At 30.4% G+C, this 18473-nt stretch overlaps 1 protein-coding gene across 6 annotated transcripts in view; it reads right to left on the bottom strand.

Annotated features, from left to right (window-relative positions):
• Positions 1–2631: 2631 nt before the first annotated feature.
• The window catches only part of LOC119670028 (amyloid beta A4 precursor protein-binding family B member 1-interacting protein), a 29456-nt gene continuing 13614 nt past the window's right edge, over positions 2632–18473 (bottom strand). For 4 of the 6 annotated variants that reach the window (XM_038080118.1, XM_038080116.1, XM_038080122.1 and 1 more), the window contains 2 exons: positions 5629–6520; positions 2633–5572 (listed from right to left, as the gene is read on the bottom strand). In XM_038080118.1, coding sequence (XP_037936046.1) covers positions 3381–5572; positions 5629–6520 — 3084 coding nt within the window. In that variant the 3' untranslated portion in view covers positions 2633–3380. Of the gene's footprint in view, positions 5573–5628; positions 6521–7923; positions 8068–18473 lie in introns of those variants that run through there. The other 2 variants (XM_038080119.1, XM_038080120.1) reach the window with 2 other exon arrangements.

The raw sequence follows: 18473 nt of genomic DNA on the forward strand, positions 1-18473 counted from the left end.
TTTTTCTAATAGTCCAATACAAATTGGATCGTACTAATTATAAAAAATAAGCACGAAACCAATAATCCTAACATATTGTAATTGTATCCCGGAAAATCTTGTAATTGAAATATATAGGTATTATAAGAATTCATTATATATAGGGGTATATATGTTAGAATCAGATAAGATAAAGTTTGTTTGGTTTAAAGGAGGGATGAGTGCATGATTGAGTCTTAAATAAAACTAGTCTGAATTGTGGTGCAATAACCTGACCAATAATCCTAACAAAAAAAAAAACCCCTAGCTTTGGTGCATACATTATATTTTATATTATATGCATTCGCAATTTGTAACAATGAATATTATTTACAACCAATGGAATTGCTTTTTTACTTCATAGAAAAAAAAAATATTTTTTTTTAAAATACTAAAAATAAACAATTTGGATTTGCTTATATTTCTTTATAAGACTAAAAAAATAATCAATTATTTTTAAAATATAAATTTACATAATTTTTTTTTTAATTTGTAATATAAAAATTTTACATTTATCATATATACATATACATATTTGTTTGAATTTTATATAATAAATTCATAAAAAGCAAATTAAACAGAAATTGTATACATTTAGGAACAAGTCAATTGCTACAATAAATTGTTAACTAAAAACAAAAAAATAAAGACAAACTTTACTATTTCCTTTATATATGCACAATTTCATAAAATAAAATATATTTTGAGAGTTAAATTCGAGTTTTTTTTTATATAAGCTTATCATATCATATATCATATATCGATATATCTTATGAAATCATGCAAATTGAACTATAGCATTAGTATTTAACTTTACAAGCACAATTAAACATAATATGGATATAACGTTTACTATTACAATTTTATATTCTATTAAAAAAAATAATTACTTTTAAAAATATAGTTAAAATTGCATTTTCTATTGAGTCAGTACTTAGCGATTTTTATATTTAGTATTTTTTTGTTTTAGCTTATAAAATATACAGACACCTAGATAGATAATAATTATATTTTATATTTATTTATTATAAGTACAAATAATTAACGATATTATTCGAATTAGACATTAAGTGTTTGTAGGTATATTTTATTTATAACATATAGCAATTTAAATATAGCAAATATTTGTTTATATATATGTTTATTTTTTTATTTTATTTTTTTTTTTATTTTAATTTTAAGGCGTTTGATTTAGAAAGGGGTTTTTTTAAATTTATTTAAAAGTAAAGTACATTGTTTGTAAACATTTGTTTGATATTTTAAAAAGTATTTTCCAAGTTTTTACAGTTTTTGATGTTCATTATCATTTTTCTTTGCGTTCAGTTTTAACATATCTAAAATAAATATATATATATTATATTATATTATAAATTTTAATGCCTTGCATGTTTATAATTAAATTTTTCGAGTTATATCTTAATAAAATAGATCGTATAAGCATAATAAAATTTAGCTTAAATATTTTGCTAAAATACAAAATGTTCTTGAGTAAAAAAATATTGCAAATCATCAGTAATGAAATTCGTAAAAAGTCATAGGTTAAAATTTTCATTTTTCATATGCATTTAGTAATAATAATAAAATAATAACATTTATACGCCCAGCAAACAAAATATTATATTGAATAAGATTGGCTTAAGCAACATTAACGTATAATACACTTCACAAAAGTATTTAAAGCATTTTTATATAAACACTATTTCTTTTAGTTTGATATAATAATTATACATTGAGAAAAAAAAATGTGGACAGAAATACAGAGTTTTTCAACTCAAAACATACTGCAAATTCAAAAAAAAATATTCAATATAAATATTCAGAATCTCGCGTAACGAGTTCCTAAACCTAACCGAGTAACATAATCACAATACAATGCGAGTATATTGACATTGACAGTGTTACCATAATGCCCAGTTCGTTACTTGAGATCACGAATACCCATGTGTTTTACAAAAATCAGTAAAATATACAGTTTATTTTGCAAGGACCGAAATCAATAACTTCCCAAAAATAGGGGTATATTGGGACATAATTGGTAACATGATAAAGTAATAAAAATTTTAACTATATAGAAAATTTATTTTTATAAAATTATAACGTTACTCAGTCACGAATTACCGACACGTTTGACTGTAAAGTTTTATAACTTATAACTTATTTATAAAGATAAAATAAATAGACATTTAAAATTTTATAACTTTACAGAGTTACCGAGCTACGTCAAAATACCACTAATATCGGTAAATGAAAAAATACAGCCATCTAAACTCTTATATATATTATAGTATATATAAAAGAAACATTATATATAGCATTATTGCATTATTACGCATAGAACTTTAAATAAGGACAAACACTACTTCTTTACTTAAGATATTACAGTAATAGGTGTTAATAGGTTTTGATATTTTTTCTTAAAATACTGAAAAATTTTAATATTGGCATAATTTTTATATAAAAACTTCTTTTACACAAAATTGTAAAACTACACTCGTATACTGGACGTAAAATGTTACTTAATCATATATATATATTATTTTAATTTAAAAGTTTTTAGTCAAAAATTTGTTCATTTGTTTAGAGGTCAATACCTTAATTAAAATATTTTTATTTTATAATACACAAATATATATCTCCGATTATTTTACTAAGCGCGAGAGAACTAAATATGGCTTTTTTAAATCGCCAGCTGCTTTAATTACATAAAATTTCAATAATTAAAAATTTATTAAATTTTTTAAGTTATAAAAATTGCGAAATGCTATTAAGACAGGATAAATAGGAATGCATTACTTATGGCCATTTTATGCTCTTTTTGGTCATGACCAAAAGGCAAGTTATACAGAGAGTCATATCACAATTGTCAATTTTCTACATTTAGTACTATTTTTAAACGTTGTTTGTGCCTAAATTTAAAAGATACTCATTTCTTTCTAATACGCGCAAACATTTAACATTTATTACTGAGCAACTTTGTTTTGAACAATATGACGAGGCACATAAAACCTCATCACCATGACCAAATTTAAATCGAAATTCTCTTTCTCTTATTTTAAAATTTATAATTTTCATTGAAAACAACAACAAAATTAAATTTGACATGACAATGACTCTCTCTATAACATGGCCCTTACTAATATGTATGCAACTTATAGCACAGAGACTAATTGTCTTAATAACCTTAAAGATTCACACAGATCAACAATTAGTAACTCTATATTTATGTTTAAAATTATATACAAATATATTTTGTTTATATATGCGATGAATTAAATTTATTCCTATTTATCTTGATGTCATTTCGTCGTTGAAGATCTTTTAAATAGTCACCTAATCACATTAACTAAAGTTATACCACACCCCTAAGCACGATGTGTTAGCTGGGTGGAATCACTGCGTTTAGGTGGCGGTGGTGGTGGACGCTTTTTACGTTGTGCAGCTGATATAAGTGACGCCTGCGCCACTGCAGTAACAGGAAATTGAGGCTCAGTAAGTGTATCTCCGTTGCTGCTATGTAAATTTTCATAAAGTGCATACTCATTAAGTGGTGCTGGCGGTATCATGGCACCAGCACCATAATGCTCTTGCACCCAATTGCTTACATTTGCTGTTTCACGATAATAATGTGATGAAGCTCCGGCTGCTGCTAGATTATGTAATTCGTCTGTAAAATCACGAAAACCTAAAACTTCATGAGGCGTAGTAGCCGGTTCAAGTTTACACTTTTGTGCAACTTGCCACTTTTTGCGCATGACACGTTGGAGATCTTTTAAAAAGTCACGTGGAGGATTAGATGAAGACTCTTGTAAACGTTTGGGTGAACCGAAATCTTGCATACTACTGTTAGATGATGTATTGGAGAGACGAGTTATATCTGCACGTGGTGGTGGTATCGGACCAGTTGAATGTGTATAAAAATGTGTTGGCATGACTTGTTGTGTAGGTGTTGATGGCGAACGTGGTTCAGGCGAGCACATTTTACGTCGCAACAATACAGGTGAATCGGCAAATGACACTTTTTTCTGTGTACCTGTATTATTAGTTGGAGTATTCGGAATATTTACTGCTTGAGGAACGTAATCTGGAGGCGCTTTATATGGTGGAGCTACTTTGACAGCTGGTTTCATTGGTTTAGCGGGTACTGCAGGTGGTCCACCATTTGTACGTGGTACATTAAAATGTATTTGTTGTAATGGCTGTTGCTGTTGTGGCATGCTAACATAGGGATGAACCTCTTCTGGTGGTGGCGGTGGTGGTAGCGATGCAAGTGATAACTGAGAACCATAAATTTCATGTTCATCCACTATAGGTGGTGGTGGTGGTGGAGGTAATGAATCTAATGATAGCGTAGAAGATGTCATACAATTTGTAGTTTCATTAGGAGATCTTGTTTCATATTCCAATAATGGTTTAGCACAAATACTTGGTGTTGGTGTTGGAGTGGAATTTGAAGAACCTGACGAATTACCAGCACCAGCATTCATGCTTTCTGCCGAGCCTCGTTTTGCTACTGCTGCAATGGGCTGACGGCGTTTTAAGGTGCCACTACCATTGCTTTCTTGTGATTTACGCCTACTATGACGTCTTGTTAATGTTCCGCTACGTTCAGGTGATGTTGCATCTTGTCCAATACCATCTGCTTCACAAATTGTAATTTCACCTACTTCCTTTAATTGTCTAGTCATCGTAGTTAGCGGCAAATTAGGTTTCATTGATGGTTTGCGCTTGATTGTACCCGTTGTGAATTCGGAATCAAAACCATTATTGTCATCAGAAAGACAACCACTTGAACTGGATGATGAAGCTCGTGAAATACGTCCACTTGAATTAGACATACTTGAGATAGCTGAGGAAACACTACCGCATTGCGAAGGAACTGCTGAGGAAATGCTACTTATGGATTCACTGCGCATAGAGACTGCAAAACTACTATTTGAAACACCATCGCCTAAGCTTAAGTCATCCATTAATGCTTTATGATTATCCCAAATCTGTTTGCCATATTTCGAGATACGTATCGCAGTCACCCATTTTTCCATAGTTTCCAAGTCTTCTGCACAAAGCATTTTCAGTGTACGACAAGACTTGCCCAGTGAAGAATCTACAGCCGATTTAAAACCAAAAGTGTAATCTGTTGGTGCTTTCCATTTTTTCTTCCAACCCAGGCCACGATATACATTATAGCCACTAAATAATGTTAAACAAGCCAAATCTCTTGTATTTTTCGTTTTCTCCTTAGGGAAGTAATATAAACCGGACGAACGTAGCACAAAATGATAACGCTTCCAACCTTTTTTAGAATCTGCTTTCATATAGAGGGGCCCATCAACTTGTAACTGAGAATTTGATTCGAAAAACTCTTCCAATAGCATGGCACGTGTATGTTCATCATGTAAACTACCCGGCGCCATTTGTGGACCAGGTAGAAAAATTTCTGGTTTAGCAAAAAGTGATATTTTATCCGAACGTTGCTGAAATAAAACGCGATTCCCAGCATCCGAATTCCATGTCATTAAATTATCCACCAGCATTTCGTGATCCTCGAAGAGACGCTCTAAAAAAGAATTTATTTTATTAACGCACTTAATATATATATTTTTGAATACATACCCATTTGTAAATCTCCCAAATTTTCGACAAGCGCCCAAGTAGGTTGCATCTGTACATGATTCTTATCGGCGAGTAAACGGGTAACATGACCACATGTCATGCGCTCATCCACAAGTAAGGATTTCGAAGCACCATCTGATGTAAAAGCCTTCACAAAAAGACGACGTATAGAAGCATGTTCAAGTTTGTGCAACGCTAGCTGTATTTTCGCAGCTTTACTGCTACTATTCAGCGAACTGTTATTCAATTGTTGCAAATACTGCAACTGCAATTGTTGTTGTTGCTGTTGCAATTGCAGCTGCTTATGGTGGTGTGCAGAACTTACACTACTCGAAGCTGATGATTCACTTGATAGAAGCGAAACAGTATCACTAAATGCTGAGTCATTATCAGGGGATTCAGTGCGAGGTTCACGGCCACTGACACTGCTACTGCTTACACCATTTTCAGATACGCTGGACGAAGCTGAAGAATGTGTACCACAACCACTTTCTGATGAACCTGATATGGAAACTGTTGTTGCGCCTGAAATTGTGGAATTTGTGCGTGAATGTGTGCGTGTTGATGGTGCATTAGTACCTGTCAGCGCACAGGATCCCAACATAACACCATTACCAGCTGTGACACCTGGTAAAAATGCTGCATCACCACAATTTATTTGCGCTTCCAGTAAACTTAATTCGCCAAGTATGACATCTAGCTCGGACTCTTGTGTCTCTTCCAGATTCGCCATGGAAATGCGATAAGTGTGTGATTTTGCTTCAGGCGTTGTTAAGCAACGATCGCTATATTTGCGCAATTTTACCGCTGCCGTTACCGCCGCCGCAGTCGTCGTTGTCGTTTGATTTTCACTTTTCAGGGGGCTGCCAGCAAGATTTGTTAAATTTTTAATCTGTGGGTGGAAGAAACAAAGCAAAGCAAATGAATTCAAGTATTTAAATGAATAAATAAAATTAATTTTTTAATAAATGTAAAATTTTAATCATCTTAAGCTTGATTTCCTCTAGTTCAAGGTTGTATGATTATGAATTCAATTATCAAATTATATGTTTCTAGTGGGTTAAGGTTGAAAAACATTTTCATATAGTTTAATTTCTTTTGAATGTATTTTTATTTTTGTAAATAAGCAGTCAATGTACTTTCGGTTAAGTACAGTAATAAATATTTTTACAGTTTACATATGTGACAAAACAAAACTTAAAGAAAACACATAATAATAACGATTCGAGGCTTATGGCTTATCTCGCCACCGTCGAAAATTGTACAAACAACACACTTGCTGGGCTCAATTAAAATTGACAGTATCTATGAGTTACGTTCTAGCAGAGCGAATAATTGGGACTTCAATGCGACAATTTTTTTCTTTAATTTTTTTTCCTTTTGTAATTGTAGACACTTTGTGTCTATTTTACTTTTTTTTCGTTATATTTGGTATATATCCAAAATAAAGCGTCTTAGATTTTATGACAGTTTTTAGATAAAATAACAAAATAACTGTGTGGACTCATATTATTACTTATGCTCAAACCACTAATACGTCCTATATATTTCTCAACTTAAAAATGAGCAATAACAAAACCCCATACGTATAGAAACGCAAGAATAAAGAATTTAATCACTGTATTTATTAATAAACAGGATAGAAGAGAAGCAACAACTTACTCAAGGTAAAAGGTTATATTATTACTACATATCGACTGCTCAGCCTTGATCTGGGCAAGGAGGAGGTCACTGGGAGGAGAGCTGCTCTCTCCTTCTGACATCAGGAGGTCCTCAACGGACGACATTCTGGCTTTCAATCGAAAGGAAGAATGTCTTCTGTTCGGTTCGGAGCTAGTACCCCGTATATTTTTATTGTACTAGATATCGACTAGGGTGACCTAATGCTAACAGCCATATAGTTGTTGTGACGAATAATTAAAACACCTTTTCGTTTATTCTGATTTATGATCATGAAAGATTCTGGCTATATTTAAAAGAGAGAATAAAACTCCCCAAATGCGCACATTTATTACTGACATAGAAAGCCTCGTCACTGTAAACAAAAATAAATAGGTAAATGAAGTTAAAACAGAATCGAATCCTTTTCAATTAGCTTAGAACATTTTGATTCCGCATTGCTTATAATTGTGGGCATATAAAAAAGTTGGTCATATAAAACCCAGCCGGGCGCATTTATAAATGCAAGTGTCTAATCAATATCAATGTCGAAAATATCCCGAAGTGACCTGCACAACCCAAAACTTAAGCTTAGTTCTGGTTAAACCTAGATATAAATATCACAGGTGTACCTACTCAAGCACTAGTAGACATGTACTACAGTAAAGACAACAGGATAAGCAGGATCTCGCTTCATGCCGTCCTAGAGTCATGAAGCGGAATCTAGCACCGATATTATCTTAGATTCTTCCGATTTACCGAACTCAAATCAAAATTGCTTTCTTTCTTCCATTTTTAAAATTTTTAAAATACATTGGCCTTTAAACGAACAAATCAGAGGTAAATTGATACCCATGTTATTGATATTATCAAACCTATGTGCAATATGTGAAATATCCAGAATAATACAATGAAACGCATAAAAAAAAATTAACAATTAAAAAATCCTTTATCGCTTTTGAATTACTTCCTGTCGAGGATAGCATAATGACGCTAATACTTGACACAAATCTTTATACATTTTTCATAGGATAATTTCTGTTATACCTACAATCGACTTGAAAACACCTCTTTCAAAATGGTAATTTAAGTTTCGGAAACAGAAAAAAGACACACCATGCTATGACCGGTACATGTGGTACTTACTTAGTCAATCACATTAATTATTTTTTTTGCCAAAAACTCTTACAAAACTTAATTTTTGGTTGCTGATAGAAACAATTTAAAAATTAGAGGGATTCGAATAGCAAAGAAGATAAGAACATAAATTTATTTAATCTATTGAAATTTAGCTGACCATACAACGCTATTTCGAGTATTGTCAAGTACTCATGATCAGTGGTCTTAGAAAATAATCGAATTTAATTGTTTAAAGTCCGTACATAATTTGCTTGAACAGCGAGTTTTTTGTTATGTAGGATGGATTTTCACACATATTGTTATTAATTTTCAAAAAATCATATTTATACAAAATAAACTATATGTGCTACTCAAAGTTCCTTTAAATTCAGTTAGTTGTACACTGAATATTGATTGGCAGATCACATTTTTATGTGGCTGTTAATATATAGGTCTTCCTGATCCTTATTTGTAATAATTTAATCGATTATTCGATAACAAATAGAGCAAATCATTTCCTGTTAGTTGATTGCAATCAATAATCTTTAATATAGGTCAAATATTATTATAAACATTCTTCTATTCGCTGTAGTAGAAATATAATGCATACTAAAATATTTTTCAAAATTTCATAGAACTCTCTCGGCTTCGAAATAAGTTTTAACAAAAAAAACATTAAACTTAATAAAATATTCGCTAATAATTCGCAAATCTGTAATCTCACAAGCAATTGTAAAATGCAATTGACCGTTTCAAAGTTATTGCACATTAAATTGAAGAGAGCAAAAAACGCCGAATACTTTTTCTCCAGCCTAATGCACAGTGAAGACAGACTAATCTAAAGGCGACTTTTTTAAATCGGTGTAGTTATCATGTTTTACTATTTAATGTTTCATTAAGTTTTTTTTAATAATATATTTTATTGATATGTATCAAATAAATAAATATATACTTGAATCTAGCTTCTAACTTTGTTTATAAATAGAAACAATCTATAAAAAAATGACCTAATTTTAATTTATACATATTAATATAATAATTGCATATTGAGTATATACATACAAACATATATGTATATATATTGCCGCATATGTTTATTAAGAATAATTAACTTTATTTAAATATATGAAGTTTTAATGCGCTAATGTGCGACAATAGACAATAAAAGTGTTACAATAAAGCCAAAGAGTGACGTCAGTTAATTTAATAGTTTTAATTCATTTGCATTTCAATTTTTTTATTGTCTTTAGTCGTTTGTGGTACGTTTTGTGGTAAAAATTTTGCACGCACGATAGCGTTTTTAGTGAAGATTAAAATTGATGGAAATCGTTTCCACAGTTTAAATGCAAAAAGAAATCACGCAAATAAAATTCTCGCTGATTTGGAGCGGAAAAGATGTCACGTTTAAGCTACGATGTGATCATATTCAGCGATAAAGTAAGTAAGGCAGGCAGGCAGGCAGGCAAGCAAGCAACCAGTTAATGGTAGAGACAATACCTCTCCTATATGGCAATGGCAACCGCAATATGTGGAAAGGCATAGTTCATTTTATTATATATACGACGGATTCACGCGTACATTTTATTACAAAAATTTTAAATTTGGAATATAAAAATAAAATAGTAAAATAGTAGGTGGTCTGGTCTGGTGTGTTTGCGAAATTAAATTGAGATACTTTTTTCGGAAGCACTAAAATATCTATGATAAATAGATATGCTAATAAATTAAAATATTCTGAAACTCGTCGTATTGTTATTAGTATTAAAATTTAATAAATGTGACAATTTTAAAAGATTATTTTAATTCACTATTGGGATAAAGAACCAGGACCATGAAGGTTTGAATAAAATTATGAGAGAAAAAATATGAATTCAAGCAGGAAAAGTTTGAAATATGAAATTAAAGAATGCCTCTCTATATACAAATAGGTTACCTCCCACAATGGGTAGGATTAATGTCTTAACTTGGTATTATACGATGTCACAATGAGTGTTTTTATAATTAAGAGAATTTAGGTTCAAACCTATGTACATAACTACAGCAATCTAAGCTAAGCAAAGAAATATTAACAACTATTATACGTTAATAATATTAAATTAGATTAGATATTAAATTCAAATACTGTAGTTTCACAATGGGCTTGCTTTTGATCTAAGTGTTTTTGATGTAACTTATACTCATAAGCACTCACAGTAACCGAACCTACAACAGGGTATCCAGAAAACCAAATTGGAAACTGGCCAGAACCATAAAGCAAATGATTATAAAGAAAAATACACTTAACTCGAAAAACTAATTAGAATGTCGGATGCTTGGTAAATATTGGTCTAGGACCAGAAAAAATCCAATAAAGTACATATTAGAAACGCAGAATATGTAATTAATTTTTAGCACTGTAACTAATTTTTATCATTGCAGCAATATTATTTAGAGAGATCTCGAAAAGTAGTGAACAACAACAACAAAAAATTTGTTTATATTATATTATTAAATTGTTGGCTGACCATACAGCCAAAGTTATTGATATACTTAATAAAAGCTGTAGGGACAAGTTTCCAGTTCTCTACAGAGAGTGGATTTACCTTCTAAAAATCAGAGGTCGCAAACAGATGACATGAATGAATATATCACTCTACATATCACAGGCTTTAAAGGTATCAGCGGCTAGTAAACCCCATATTAGAAGAGTTGAAGTTATAGGGAACATGTCAGTTAAGAAACCAGAGTTCAGATTTATTTAAATTTAGAAATCAAACTCCTTTTTTCTAATTTAGCTATTAGACATTTGGACTCTAATCTTATAATGGCACTAAGACTACATTCTTTTGAATGTTTGTAATCTGTTTCGCTACAATTGAAACCTACATGACCAGGTATCTGAGGAAGTTATTTATCTTTATTTTCTTCTGTTTCCTTTTCTTTATTTCTTCAAACAACCCTCACTTTCTATCATTAACTCTTAATTTTCTTATTCTTAATTATAATTATTTTTTACACTCCCATATTACTATTCTATTCCGTTTATTTTTTTTACTAGTGTTTTTAAAACTGTAAAAACAATTTGATATAAATGATATTTTCAGAATTGTTTAAAAGAAACAATATAACAAAAATAAAAAAATTTATTTTTAGATTTGCATTATGTTGCTACTATACTAATATTTGCAGGTCGTACTGGAATGACAAAAAGTAAAAACACCTGCACGCACGTCTCAAAAATATATGGATCTCCATCCCAAAGCCATTCATTTTTACAGAGGACAAAATACTAAAGATACTCAAAAGGAAAGTATATATTTGTTTCAATATCTATAATTTTATTAATTTTGTCGTGATAGATTAGCAAGGGGAAAAAGTATCTTTCGTAAAAATTTCTGGAACAAAAAGAAGCACACAATTTTCTCACAAACGTTTATGATGGACAATCTTTCGAATATACTTTACAAATCGTTCCGTTATCATTCGTTTATACAGAGGATAAAATACCGCTTACTTCAATCAAAACATACTCAAAAGGGAAGTATATATATATATTTATTTCGATATCCGCTTTTGACTTTTTTTTTTTGATAGGTTAACAAAAAGAAAGAGGATCTTTCCTATAAAAACTTCGGTAGCAAAAACAAGCAGACTATTTTCTAGCAAATATTTATAATGAACTATCTTTAAAACACATCCCACAGATCTTGCGATTTAAATTTGAAATTTCAATTTTTTTTGCTTTACAATAATGTGTAACATGGAGCATAAATATTAGAATTATAATTATAAAAATGAACTCATTAATTCATCTCTCAAAAATAAAACATTAAAGAATTGTGCTTCAGAAAATCACTTGGAACACCTAAACAATCTGAGCATATCATTGACAACATGCGAACTGTCACTGCGTTCTTCCTGTGCTGAACTTTTTATTAAAAGATGGTAAGACTCAACAATATGTAGGCAACTGTATACAATTTGGCCACGTTTCAGTAAAAGGAAATTCAATTATCTCATTGAGATGCCTTGAGAGATATCAGTCCTGTGGTAAGTTGATTAGGTAACCAGCCGCAGTTGTGGAGAAGACTATAAAAATGTCTCTCATATGTTTTGTCTTTGCCCAGTTCATGCATGTTTACTCACAGGTTACTTCATTTTAGGTAATAATACTAGAAGATTGAATGTGCCTTTCAATCATACCTGCATACCGCAGTTGTGGAGAGGACGATGAAAGTCCCTCTAGCTGGACAAAGCCGCGTATAATAACACTCGTATTAATTTAAGCGTCAATCAACGCCCCATTAGAATAGGCTGGTTCTATTCCGCCGGTACCAATGACGAAATTCATGCAAGTTATAACTTCCACCTTGGTAAGATGCGAGGCCTACCTACTGACCTCTGCTACAATTTGGGCTGCAGCACCTGGTTTGAAACGCACACCACGGCGAATGAATGACAAGCAAAACATTCTTCCCGCGTAATTTTGGGTATTAACCACAACCACTTCGAGTCCAACACCAATGGTCAGCACAGCCAAAGCTGTCGGGCCACTGACCCCCGAAGTACCAGATAGTATCATCTCTGTTCAGATGTTGCAAGTTGCCGCCCACAACTTACTACCATTCGCACTTCTTGCATAAGTGCCAGACTGGCACTGGGGGATATTAGTCGCGTCTTACGACAGGCCATCCTAACCGCGGGAGTATTCTTTTCCCTCTCTTCGTGCTCACAGGTGGGCACACGACTGTTTCACCTGTGGACCGCTTGTACACCTGTGCACATAATTTAAATTCAATTTATGTATAGTACTCCATTCGCCGGTTCCTCGGTGAGATACTGCATATAGCGGACTTAGTTAATTTGTCATAGCCTCATTTTAAAACGTTTTCTTTTATTAAATGGATATACGTAATTAACAATCAAAAAAAATGCCGGACTCTATGTGTGAAATAACATTTTTCAAGGCGGTCTTCAACTTGTTAAGGGTCCTGGTCAACTGCAGGACCTCTCTTTGAAGAGCATAATAAACTTTGACAAAGTTTTAAAATGTTCTAAATCTCGGAGTTTTTCTACATACGGTTGTAACACCCACCCACTTAGGATCGTCGGTATAACCTATCTACCTACGTAATACTATACCTAACATACCTACGTAAATACTATTAATAACAAGACAAGTTTTTAAATTTTAATAATGTTAGTATAAACAATCAAATACTTCTTAATACCATTAATAACTACATAAATAAATTTATTATATATAAATATATTAAATATAAATATAATTATTATAATGTAATATAATAATTTATAAAATAGCATTCTATATTAACATCTACTATACTTGCGAACTGAATTATTCCCCCAATTAATTTTTATTGCCTTACTATATCTCAGATATTTTTTAATAATTGCAAGTTTCCAACTTCTTAACTACGTTATGATCTTTTTAAAGCAATTATATTATATAAATGATAATATATTTGTGATATCATTAAAATAAACCTGTAATTTGTTGTACAGTCACGCAAATGAACTACAACAAACAAGTTGTGAAAAGCTGTGCTAGCTTTGGACTGCAAAAAAGGACACATGTCAATTTTTAGTATGTAATTTAAATCCTGAATAAATTAAAATTTTTAACAAAGAAAATAAATTGTATGAAAACATCTGTTCCGAAAATCTCAATCTCAACCTTTTAAAGTTTAAATGATGTCAGCGGTTTAAGTTTTGGGACTCACATGCAAAAGTACACATTGGACTCAGCGTTTACTGAGTCAACAAAAGCCAGAAGAAACCGAAATGAATAGGGGATGGATGCGTGTGCCAGCAGCATCTTATACGACAGCGCGTGCAACTTACTCAAGGCTCGTGTCGAAATTCAAATAAAACCAATCTGAAGATATTTATAAAGTAAAGACAGAAAAAAAAAACAAAAAAAAAATATTTTTTAAATAAAAATCAAAAAACACAAAAAAAAAATTGAATTTTAAAAATGTTGCACCTGCCTGCGTTCAAATAGTGCATAACCATTGCTAAAGTGGATAATGATGGGATGAAGATAAGCACAATGACTGACACAACAACAGAAGAAGCATTGGAACAAAAATAATAACAACAACAACAACCAACCAACGTCAGCTCAACATTACAATTGGAAATTTAAAACCTTTTTTTTATATTTCTTCTTTGGTGTAGAGGAACCATGCGCAAGCCCGAGTTTCTGTTTCTTCTTATTGAAGGGATGAAAATCGAACAGATGGTTTTTTATTGGAGAGAGAAATGCAAGGATACTTGTTGATTTGTAGGAGTAAACAGATGTTTTCAAATGTTTAAGGTTCGCAAGTAAAAATTTAATTAAAAATATATTTCGAAAAGTGTGATTAATAGAGTGCCCAGATTTGAAAAGATAACTATTGCAAAGTAATCCCAGATGGTGGGTTCGTATATATCTGTAGAATGGATATTTAATATCCGGCGTTAATAGCTATTATTAAACCTCGAGACAGGCGGTACATATTTATACGACTACTGTTCATTTCTTTCTACTGTTTTTATTTTGCTATTATAGATTAAAAATTTCGTAAAGAAGTTGTAATGCATGAGTCATCAAGAATTTGTATGTCTAGAAAATAATTGCAATGGCAAGGGTTTGCGAAGCAGTTTTAGTCATCGTTCATATGCTTTAATGATTGCAGTAATATTATTTATTTATTATTATAATTATTATTATTTTGTTTTTAAATACATATGTAATGACTTTACTAAGAACACATTTTTTTGTGCTTAGGAAACTACAAACTAAAAGATAAAGTAATTGTTGTTAAGAAAATTTTTTTAATGGATTATTTAGGTTTTTCCTAATGAAAATGATTGGAAACTTATAATTGACAGTAGCGATAATAAAATATTTCTTACAGATTTAGGTAAACCTCTTCAGATTTTTGTCGATAGGCAATTGTAGAATATGAATAATCCTTAAAATACTTAAAATAACCTTTTTTTGAATATATTTCTTTAATGACTTCTGGTTTATGTTTTAAAAGATAAGCGCAAAGAGATAATTAATATTAAAATTTTAGAGACATCCTTTGTTAAAATGTGATTAAAAAAATCAATGTCCATATTATAAAATCAGTTTTTAAAACATAAATAAATATGTTCTATTTAAAGTCGATGAATATAGATCAATGAATATGGATTCTAAGAAGACTTATATTATTATAAAAAGCACAACCGATTAGTTCGCTAGTGTAGTTCAATAAAATATATAACATTAAATAAGGTCATGGTACTTAAAAAACGAACTGTTTCATCCAATTGCGTGTCATATGGGACAACGAAAAAAAATATTTAATTAGTTTTATATAGATCAGCAAATAACTTATATAAATAATGGCGTTTAAAGCAAAACTTATATCATCAACAATGAATTTTTTTTGTATTAAAATTAATAATTTCAAAAGCTCATGCCTTTATTATATATTATATATATATATATGTTATTATATTTAATATTTATTATACTAAATACATGTTATTATATTAAATATTTATTATGTCTGTAATTATTTGTAGTTCACTTTTCTTTATAATTTGTATATATTCAAATACAAGCTTTATTTATTTAAAATAATTGTCAGTGTAGACATAAACTTGAAAACGTTGGCAACAATATTTACATAAGTTATTAATTATAATTAATATATTATTATTAAATATTAATTATATTGAAATTAACTTAATTGTTGCTGTAGTCAATCACAATGCTAGATTTATTGCAATTAAAATGCAGGATTATATTTGAATTTTTCAATGAATATATTGAATATCAACAAACTTAATCCGTGTTTATGTCAGATCTAATTGGATTGTATATAGAATAAAGTTTGTAAAAAAAAACATGTTCATAGCAGATAAGAAATGATCAGCTTCTTTAAAGCCTATAACAAAATGTACGCATATTGTTATTTATTACAAAAAAACAATACGAAGCAACTCTGATTGCCTGTGCAAGTCGACTTAATAACTTACCCTACTTCTTGTTCTTATTTGACACTACAGTCCAGTGTGAACATTGGTCTCCCTTACTTGCCCTACTTAATAGCCAGCTGTTTTGAGTAATCATTTCCACGACGCTATTATACACCGATATTGCTTACTACTCGATATATAGGAGTTTAAATTTAAAAACATCTTACATTGATTACACTACACACACCATTTAGATCAACACATTGCACAAAAGACTAGTAATAAAAAAAACTACACTTATTGTTTGTGGTTTATGAAAAAACTTTCAACAAATAGAGCGCCATATTCCGAAAACTAAACTATACTGACATATAGCATAGTAGGAAAACGGTGTTTAAAATAGTTATTTTTACTAAAATCAAATAATCGTGGCCAAATATTAAGCCTTAGCCTAATAGATACCAAATTAAATTAGATTAGAAAGATACCAAATATTTGTAAAGAAGTTGGATCAAACCAATATATAGCGCAGAATATTATTTTAATTTTAATATAATTTTTAAAATATTAGGCCTTAGCGTAATATATACTAAATTAGATTAGATTCGAAAGATACCAAACATTTGTAAAGAAGTGAGGTCAAACCAATATAAATACTTCATATCCACAAAAATACGATTTCATACTATACAACTGGGACACTCGGATTTCATACAACCTATTATGCAGATCACCGGGATTTCATTACGTTTGAATATCCTTTCTATAAACAAATCAATAAGTTGGGACAACAAAGATAAGGAACGTGACTAGTAATCATACACACATTGGCATTGGATACGAATATTGATCGCTATATTTTTATATCTGATATGGAATATTTGAACCTCTCTAACTCTAAAAACAATTGATACCATTAGAAAAATTAAAGAATAACAATTAGAATAAATTTAAAGACTTTACAAACAATAAGCTTACATAATCTTTTCATGTATTTTGTATTTTCTATATATGTTTACATAATATTTCAGAATAGATATACGAGTTCTGGAGAAATATACTTCTTCCATCTTACCAGCGAACTAAAGAATTTAACGGTAAGATTTCTACAAAAAAGTTATACTCTTTAGCAGTTTAGTAGCTGAAGTAGCTAGTTTAGTAGTAGTCTTCAGCAACGACTTATCAGTCCTCACTTCTTCGTAATAAAAATGTCAAGTGGAAGACACAAGGTATAATATAACAAATTTGAGGACTTCAACAGCAATAATTGTTCATTATAGTTCATTATCATTAAAGATGTTTTCAAATCCCTAACATTATAAATACTTTTAAGTGTCAAATCAATTGCAATTAGTAACTTAACTATAAAAAATTGGTGATAAAATTTTTTATTAAAACAATTAAAAATATCCATAACAAATGCTTTATATGAACAATTTGGCCTACTGACCCAATAAGAGACAAATTCAATTAAAAATACAAGAAATAAAAAGAGGATAAAAACACAGCCGCATTTATTGTAACAAAATCCAGATGTCTTAAGGCTGAAGAATCAATCAATCAATCATAAAAATGCATGCGTAAAATAGGTTAGTACTGTCGTGTAATTAACACCACTTAAGAATTATTAATGGGATTAAATAAAATTGTTGCGATATCGAAATTGTTGCAAACCGAAAAACAAGAAATATAAATAAATTAACTGTGTTATCAATTGATTATATATATAAATATGAGTTTAAAAGAAAAGTGTAAGTAAAAATTAGGTCAAATAAACCCACACCATCGAAATAAGGTTAAAAAGTAAATAAATTTAGGCGAAATGACATAGCAACACCGTAAGCGTCTAGCTTTTAATAAAAAATATCTATCACCTGCTGTAGTCCGTAATCAATTTTTTCAATTAATATTAGCATGATTTTTAATCAGAAGTAAAAGAAGGATACACCACTTATTCTAGAGTTTGGCTTAGGTTAAGCTATCTGTCTGTTAACAACGCATATATCTTTTTATTTATAGCGATACCAGATAAAAGCAATTTTTTATGTTGTCCTTTTTAACAGACATTTTTCTGAATGTAAGGAGTATATGAAGCTCTATTCAAGCATTTT

The sequence above is a fragment of the Teleopsis dalmanni genome, chromosome 1 (assembly GCF_002237135.1).
Source record: "Teleopsis dalmanni isolate 2A chromosome 1, ASM223713v2, whole genome shotgun sequence".
Classification (NCBI taxonomy): Eukaryota; Metazoa; Arthropoda; class Insecta; order Diptera; family Diopsidae; genus Teleopsis; species Teleopsis dalmanni.